Source organism: Juglans regia, chromosome 13 (assembly GCF_001411555.2).
Source record: "Juglans regia cultivar Chandler chromosome 13, Walnut 2.0, whole genome shotgun sequence".
In the NCBI taxonomy this organism is placed as follows: Eukaryota; Viridiplantae; Streptophyta; class Magnoliopsida; order Fagales; family Juglandaceae; genus Juglans; species Juglans regia.
In genome coordinates, this window is record NC_049913.1 from 16,331,684 (window position 1) to 16,341,092 (window position 9,409).

At 35.7% G+C, this 9,409-nt stretch overlaps 1 protein-coding gene across 2 annotated transcripts; it reads right to left on the minus strand.

Moving 5' to 3' along the window:
• Positions 1-629: 629 nt before the first annotated feature.
• LOC109013677 (ADP-ribosylation factor) lies at positions 630-6,131 on the minus strand. 2 transcript variants are annotated; one of them, XM_018995836.2, is made up of 7 exons: positions 5,977-6,131; positions 5,015-5,184; positions 3,845-3,915; positions 3,573-3,692; positions 2,943-3,061; positions 2,625-2,706; positions 630-928 (listed from the first exon to the last, which is right to left on the minus strand). In XM_018995836.2, the coding sequence occupies exons 2-7, from the start codon at positions 5,160-5,162 to the stop codon at positions 923-925; spliced, it is 546 nt and encodes a 181-aa protein (XP_018851381.1). In that variant the 5' UTR covers positions 5,163-5,184; positions 5,977-6,131; the 3' UTR covers positions 630-922. The 2 variants fall into 2 exon arrangements, with proteins under 2 accessions (XP_018851381.1, XP_018851382.1); XM_018995837.2 differs by having other exon boundaries at positions 5,015-5,174; positions 5,977-6,074.
• Between the last annotated feature and the right edge of the window lie 3,278 nt (positions 6,132-9,409).

Here is a 9,409-nt window from a genome sequence, read left to right on the forward strand (position 1 = left end):
GCTTCGAAGGAGAGAGAGCGCATATTTTAGAGAGAGGGGGAGAGTTAGGCGACGCAAAGTGGGGGGAGGAGGGGAGAGATAGAGAGAGAACGGACTGGGTGTAAAACAAATATTTCACATGCGAGTTGCATTTATAGATGGAAAGAAATTCTCTACATGAATGAAATTCTTCTGAATGAGAGAGAGAGCGTAGCATGACGAAGAAGAATAACCTTTTTTTGTCCAAAGAAGAGAGAGAGAGAGTATTTGTGACTCGCTTCGTAGTACTCGGTAAATAGAAAAAGATCCGCTACGTGTGAGTTTATTGCCTAATTTGCTATGGACTATACGCGTCAACTCTTTATTTGTAGGTGTAAAACAGAATATTACACCCATCCGACCCCTTATAGCAGGTATCACTTGAAAAGTGGCATCCAATCAAATTCGGTAAAAGTTACACTGACAGAAGTGATGCCTTCCAAACATGAGTAATTCAGGGTGCACGAAAGAGAGAGGAAACGACTCACAAGCATGGAAGACTGACTTGGCCCCCAGTGACAGGAAAATATATCAACCGCTTGTCACCTTCCAAGGAAGGTTTTGTCGGGTCCATTAAAAAGCTCTGGAATTTATACCCTTAACACACAGAATGAATCACATAATACGTATAAAATCAATTAAGAAGTTGCAACAAATTAGTTTTGATTACAACTAGGAGAATTGCATGCAACCCAGACAAAAAGCTCAGGTATATAACATATCCAACATACCCAATTTCTATTACAATATAGCATGAAGTTCCTGATAAAAAAGATCATTTCCCGGAGTAAAAAGGCACAACCACAATCCAATTGTCTTCGGGATGGAAAAGAAAAAACAAAACTAGATAATATTCACCCCTGCATCCAGAATTTCCAGTGCACAAAAGGACTCCACAGGAGCTTTATGCCTGCAATTGATGATAACGAAAGACAAGAATAAAACCGTCAAAAATTAGATTACACAAATAATGCAAGAGTAATAAAATAAACAGCCTTTTTTTTTCTTCTGAGAAACACAATAATGAGAAATGGACGGGAATTTGACAGCGAAGATGTAGAGAAAATTCAATGGAGATATTGAATGTGGAGATATCATAGTTGTCTGCCACTGAATTCCACCACGCATTGATGAGAAATGGAGATATTGAATGGAAATGGAGATATTGAATGTGGAGAGAATGTAGAGTTTTGGAATTATGCATAGTGTGGCAATCGGACAATTGAAAGAGCTTTCTTGGACCTGTTCAATATTGCTAGGGATATGCATCGGTGGCAGACAATTTACGGCTCTCAAATAGCTCTCATCAATGGGTGGTGGAATTTGTTCGAGAGGCAGACAATTTAGGCTAGGTTGTATTGGGCTGTGAAGAGGAGATGCACAGGAGCACATCAGGGAGGGGTGATTCAAGTCAATTCATGCTATAATGCACTAGTTCCCCACAACCAAACACTATCCCAAAGAAGCCCACTTGGAGGAACATTGCTCCCACGAGAGCCACTTTCTTTGCTAAGATGGCTGCAGTTGGGAAGATGCTTAGGAAAATCTAAGGAAGCGGACAAATCATGGTGTTGTATTCGTAAGAGGGATGGGGGGGTCCGTTCATTGTTTACTATATTGTGAGGTAATTATTACCATGGCAAGCTATTTTCAATCATTTTGGGTTGAGTTGTGTGATGTCCATAAAGATGGATCTTTTGGCATGTTGGAAGGAAATTATTAGATTCTCCTGAAGTATGGATGACGTGGTATTCTCATTCTGTCATAAACTTCTATGTCATTAGAATTGCATACATAAGCACTAATTTTTAATGATATGGCATCCTACAATAGGATGGGAGATTTGCATGTCTGTACTCTAGAACTACCTAATAATTACTCTGTTGGAAGGAACCCAACATAGTGAGACATTGTAGAAGATGATTCCGGTACACTTGGGGTATGTTTGGCTATTAAAAATTTAGAGAATGTTAGAGAATTTTTAGATTTTGTTTAGATGTATTGTTTATTGGGTTTTGGGAAATGAGAGAAATTTGCATAAACTCTGTTTTTGAAAATAAGTTTTATAATGGAGTTTGTAAAGTGAATAGGTAGAGTTGAAAAGTTGTTTGAATATAATTTTTAATAGTTTTGTTTTGGTGTTTGTAAAAGTTGTTTTTGATTTTTGTTTTTGAGTAATGAATGAATGAAAAGTTACAATAGAAATCTTTTTGGTTGAAAATTGTAAAATCTTTTGAGAAATTTTACAAAATTTTGAAAAAAAGTTTTGTGACCAAACATTCCCTATGTGGTACATATGAAAAGAAAGAAACGGCCAAAGTTTTGAAGATGCCAAAGGAACATTGAGGACCTCAAGGCTTTCTTCTTTAGTACACTCTACGATGGAATGGTGGCTAACCTATCTCTCACAAGCTCTACTTTTCGGGAGTTTCTTGCTCTCTCTTTCTCTAACTAGGTGAATTTGTCGTATACCCCTTGTCTAACCAATTATGCCTTTCTTTTCTTGATCACTAAAAATTATCTTACTTAATAATAAAATTAGAGTTTCTTGTTTACTGGTGTATACAATTTTTATAGAGATGGGGAAGTTGAGTATAGATACTTACCTTGTTCGCTATGTTGTTAGAGAGCCATTCCAAACCCTCATAAAGCCCCTCCCCTGAAGTTGCACAGGTGCTCTGAATGTACCTGGAGAGATCAGGAAACATATTAGAATCAATTAGGACAATTTTATTGAGACAAAAGCTTCTATTATGAACTAAAGCAGGATTACAACACAGTAAGGAAGTTTAGTAGTACTAAAAAAAAACAAAAAAAAAAAAAAAAAAAAAAAAAAAAAAAAAAAAAAAAAAAAAAAAAAAAAAAAAAAAAAGAACAAAAAGAAAAAAGAAAAGAAAAAACAAAGAAGAAAAGGATAAGTTTACCAGTGACGTTGGCGAAGTGAGTGGAGGCCAAGCTTATCAGTAATCTCAGCAGCGTTCATTGCATTAGGAAGATCTTGCTTGTTAGCAAAGACAAGCAAAACTGCATCTCGCAGTTCATCCTGAAACCAAATAGCATATAACAAGTTTAGTCAATAAAATACAGAAATTTAAGCTGAATATGGAAAAATGGCCTTTAATAACATTAATGTTGCTGATAAAGATAACTTCATTTAGAGAAGCAAAGATATCTTTGACAACAGAATTCAACCGACCATCCAAAAACTTTTTCTCAGCAATAGCACATACAGTTTGGCAAATCCCTAATCTCTTGCCTGCTTGTATAAAGCCAAGACTATTAACAGACTCTAACAAAGTTTCACAGTATTTCATGAATTTCAGAAATTAATTTAAAGCTATATGTGAGGAAAACCCAAGACATTAATATATATTTCATCGGTCACAAAAAATCTAAAAGGACCACAAGAAATTGAAATTTACATATCAGAGAACAATTGTTCATTACAATGCTACTATAGTCATTCTAACTATTTATTATGTACATATTCACTTCAATTTCTCCTCATCAATTATAAATCAGTTAAATAAGATTTTAGTTCCTATCTCACGTACCTCATTCAACATCCTATGCAATTCATCTCGTGCCTCAACAACTCGGTCTCTGTCATTGCTGTCCACCACAAAAATAAGACCCTGAGTGTTCTGGAAGTAGTGCCTCCACAGGGGACGGATCTGTACAAGAAAAAAACTTATTCATATCCATTAAAATGGAACTACAACAGCAAAATGGACATTTCATCCAAAAGTATCAAATTTCAAGTCTTAAAAAAAGCAAGGAACCACAGTCTAACAGAATTTATAGGAATAAAATTACAGGTTCATACCTTGTCCTGACCACCGACATCCCAGACAGTGAAGCTGATGTTTTTATATTCCACCGTCTCCACATTGAACCCTGGGTTCATACGTGAAAATACCATGAATGTTGTCAACTTCATGGAAGCATGAAAAGAAAATACATAATAATATTTAACTAAGGATTGCCAAACACAATATGATTGGGATAATAAATTCTCTCTGTCCAGTCCATAAAATTTTATCATTGTCGAGAAAAAAATAACGTCACTGTCAACTAAGTCATACTGTCAAATAAAAAGTTTTGTTAAGTTTCATCTCTATTGCCATTAAAGCATTATAATGCGGTTGTTTCTAATCTCAAGACGACTACTAAAATTGATATTCCGGTAAAAACAGTGCATGCACACCATCTCCAGGGTCATCACATCTAATTATGTCAATCTAATGGCCAAAGAAAACTCAGAAAGATATCTGTGATTTGTTGAAAAGGTTGTCTTGACACAACAAATATAAAACTTGTAAACAATAAAATAAATCATATTAGAGAAAATATTTCCAAAAATCAGGCACACCATACAAGCTACTTAAGCTCATTTCCATAGTGTTATAGAGACTTCTCTCAAAGAGATAAAAGAAAAACATGTTAACCACCACCTCGAACATCACATCCCACACAACAAATTATTGAAAAAAGACTAACTGAATTGAAAATATAACATTTATTTCATAAACTATCCAATTCAACTTTTCTTTTCATAAGCTTTATGAATTTATTTGCAAGTAATGCATGAAAAAGTAATACATATACAGCACTAAAAACTAAAAATACTATAAACAACAAGATCTAAAGGGAATATTAGGAAATGCATCATTCTAGCTCTTAACATTACGCATCGCACATCGATTGAAAATTCAGATAACAATCCACGTATGTGTGTGAAATTTGATAATATCAAGGCATGCAAACTCTACAGTGCCTCAAATCACTCAGGAACGAACTCTTAAATGTTAGAGTTCTCTACTCAGACTTTCTCGAAAATGTTTACTACCGAAGAATATCAAACAATGGCTGGCTTATCATATGATTAGTCAGAAAGCAGATTCATCCAACCAAAAGCATATAAGAAGTTCTTATAGATCTTCCAATTGAAACCAAAAGTACAAGCTACAAAGGATGAATCAATTCAGAAACTTACCGATAGTAGGAATGGTTGTGACGATCTCGCCAAGCTTGAGCTTGTAGAGGATGGTTGTCTTACCAGCAGCATCAAGACCAACCATTAGAATTCGCATTTCTTTCTTGGCGAAAAGCCGGCTGAAAAGCTTTGTGAATGTCAGCCCCATTGCTCTTTCTGGCTGTGGATCCCTACGCATTTACAATGCCAATTAACATATGTTGAAACAAATAGTCATCATCAATAACCATTTTTTTTATAAGAGGTAAATTTTACTGATAGTCATCATCAATACCTATCTAGCAAACCATGAAACTTCATTCGACATAATTTACTTTCTTTATTTTATAAGAACCTATAAAAAAGAAGTATTTGCGGGTAAAAGTGTCGTTATGAAAATCCGAGCTAATTAATCTCTCTAAATAAGCCCATAAAACTACTCGAGAAAGATAATTTATAATCTATACATATGAGGTGCACATATTGTTAACTGGATCAAGCAGATCCGATGCTAAAGGTAGAAGCATCCAATAGAGACAAAGAAATTCTATAAAATCATTTCCAGGCAATAAAAATGAACATTATTAAACAAGCACCATCAGGAAACTCGGAATTCAACAGAATATTGATTGGAAACAGATATGAATTCACCCCTAAATACAACAGATCCGAATATTCTTTTTGATCGGTAACAGATCCGAATAAATTCAACAGCAAGATCTTCAGATCAGAAGAGAAACGTGACGAAACCGCCACATTTCAAAGATAAACAACGAAATGCGTGAAAAGAAACCAGAAACTCGAATCGCACAAAAAAAATCAGAGAAATTCGAATGAAATACATAAATTCCAAATTATAGACGAGATAAAAATCTAGGGAAGACAAGATTTAGATAAAAGAAATAAGGAGAAGTTATACAAATCAGGTACTTCAAGATCATCAAAGAAGTAAAAGAGACCAGGATTCGAGGCTTGGGATTTACCTTCGGAGAGCTTCGCAGAGGGATCGATCTAATGCGAGCTTCACACCAACGCGCAATATGGATCGTGGGGGTGGGAGAGAGGATCGTCAAAATTCAGGAATTTATATATCAGAAAGTCCGGACTGCTTTTTGTTTTTTAACTATTTGTTAGCGGAATGACGAAAATGACCCGAGGGATCGTGCGTGGATATTACGATTGGTACAATGGCAAGGAGTGGTCACAAACAGAACGGAGTCACAGGACCACACCGACCACGGAATCTAGACTTTTTTTTTTTTTTTGAAATCAATGGTCATATTCGTATTGCTTCACCAAACGGTTACACAAGTTCCTTACAAATGATATGCTCAATACAAATTGGAAAGTTTTCAAGGGAAACCAAATCTTCAACACTATTGAGGGCATCTTTGGCCAGCACATGAGCTGCCATGTTAGCTTCCCTTCTTATGTGACCAATGCTCCAGCCAAGTAAGGACTTCAGTATAGCTTTGGCATCTTTGATTATAAGACCACCCTGGCTCCAATCCTTGACAGGCTTTTGCATCTGTTTGACCACCTGCAGTGAATCCCCTTCAAGCACTATATTAGTAAATCCCGTATCCTTGCAAAAGATGATAGCCATCAGCATTGCATAAGCTTCGGCTTCAAACGGGGAGGCTCTTATAAAACTTCTTGCTTTGATAGTACCTAAGACCATGCCTTGACTGTCTCTGATAATGGCACCGATTCCTAGCACACCCAAAGACACATTTATAGCAGCATCCCAGTTAATTTTGTACTTGCCATCAGGAGGCTTTTTCCAAGAAAGCTTATCTTCAGGGCAGAAATTCACCCCAAGAGGATTAACCTGGTTCTTTGCAACTTTGAACAGTCTTGTGTCTTCATAGGCCTTATGGAGGATAGAGTTAGGGTGTCTTAATTCCTTGCCGTGCACTACCTCATTTCTTCTGTGCCATAGAAGTCTTGCAATTGAGCCTGCCACCTCAAGTTCTGCTTTTGGTGGCAATTGAGCCTGCCACCTCAGGCCGTGCACTACCTCAAGTTTTTCACGGAATCTAGACTTGATAGTGGGCTAATGGGAGAGAGAGAAGTGTAGGAAAATACTAAGAGGTAGCTTGCACATCTATCCTAGAGGATTGATCACTTGTCAAACATGCTAGAAACCTTCTAGAAGAATCAAGAGACAAAATAGACCTAGGAAGACTAGGGCAAGTTTGGGGCACAAGACAAAATACAAAATTCTCATCTCATCTCATCATTATACATTTTTCAAATTCCCATACAAAATATAATAAGCAATTCAACTTTTTCAAATCTCAATACACATTTTTCAAATCTCAAAACAATAATAATATTAAAACATAATATTTTAAACTTCAAAACAAAATACAAAATTCTCATCTCACCCTCCAAACCTACCCTAAACGACTTTCAGCCAACCAATTCCCACACGCCTTGTAACACCCCGCCTAATTAACCATTGATTAACCTTTAAGTACTCTAGATTAGGCTCTTAATTATGGGTTAATTACTTACATTAAGGTTGATAGTGGGATTAGCATTAATTTTGGTACTTAGTGTTAATGAGCTAAGGATTAGAGAGACAAGCCCATTAGTAATTTTGATAAACTATTTAGGACCCTAGTGCATTCATGGGCCTAGCCCAAGAAATCTTGAACCAAGCCCTTAGAAAATCAAGACTAGTTTTGGCCCAAGCATAAGGAAGGCATAAAGCCTTTGGGCCAAACTTGGTATAGAATGGATCCATGACCCAATTAGGCCAAGTAAAATCTTTTCAAGCTCATTTTAGTGGATCTTGAAGTTTCCTTTTAACCCTACAAATCTGGAAATGAGGCCCTTCTTATTCAAACCCAAGAGCCCATAAGCCAGGAATCCACACACTTGGTCATTTCCAAGCCCACAAGACCCAAAACCATGTTTGGGTTTATTTCACTATTCAAGATCAAAATTCTATACATCATACCATTGGTTTCTTAAGCCCATATCATACCCAAAGTACTCAAATTAAGTTTTAAAAATTGGCTAAGACCATTAACCATCATGCTTGAGTTTAGTGCACTTTAAGCCATGCTTTAAAACTTAATTGAGTTTAATCTTTTCTTAAACCTTTTAATTTAAATTTTATTGAATTAATACTTTATTAAACCATAATTAGACCATGTTAATACCCTAACTAAACCATCCCACATGTCATTAAGAAAAATGATATAACAATCCCAAACCTTACACCAATCGGTTTTGTGCAATCTCCTTTGTAATGCTTGGACTGCTTTACTCTTGAGCCCAACATTTTTGTGGTTTGTACTCAAGGTTAATATGGTCCTTAAAAATCTCATGAGACTCTCCCAAACTCAACTTGAGCCTTGGACGAAATTGGTTGTATCAACCAACTCAAAGAGCCAAACCGAGTGCACCTTGGCTTAGTTTGTGTTGTAATCGATTGGATTGATTTTGAACCAGCCTCTTACCATGGTTTGCACCACCACCCCACGCCTCCTCCTTTACATTGTAGAGGTCCCATGACCATCATGAAGGATTTTGACTCAGTTTTGCTGCCCAAAACATCCAAAAATCGAACTAATTTCGTGTCACCTCAAAACCACCTTCGTCCGCCGGTTTCCAAGGGTGGTTTGTGGATTTTTCTCCCACCCAAATGATGCCCCACGACTAGGCCAGCCTCATAGTATGTTGTAAATCTCCCGAGCCTTTGATTTATAACGGGCCCTTGGACCCTAAGCCCATACGGCCAGTGCTTTTCCTTAAGACAAAGGATGCTGGGCTTACTTTTAAAGGGTCTTGTAATTTTAATTGGGCTTGTACGCTTGTGGGCTTGAGTATTTTATTTGTTGTTGGGTTGGGCTTAATATTTTCAATGTGAGTTTTAATTAAATAAATATATTAGTCAAATTCTATTTTTACAAGGAAGTGTTTAAAGAATTGGAAATATATTTTAAAGTATATTATTGAGCCTAATATTTTGTTAATATTCCTTTGTCTATTTAGTAGAATTTTAATAAAATTATTATTTTAAGAATATTTAAGCAATATTAGTATTTATTAGGTTTCTCATAAGATTTAATAATTATGTTAAGAAATGAAACTTATTTTAAGAATTTAAGTTTTATGACTTATTTAAAATAGCCAAAGTATTCTACTAAATTATAATATGTTATTAGTTTTTAAGTAATTTAAATACCATGATTTATTGTGTTAAACAAAAGATTTATTTGACTATCTTTTAGATTGTGAATTTAATTAAGTGGGATATTAGGACATGTTTTTCTAGACAGATTTAGTGACGTTTAATACTTCATATTGGTGACGAGCTACAATGTGATATTCAGGAAATAGTGCTGCGAAGTAAGTAATTTGGACAAATTAAGATCATCATAGTTCAGCTCATATATAAGT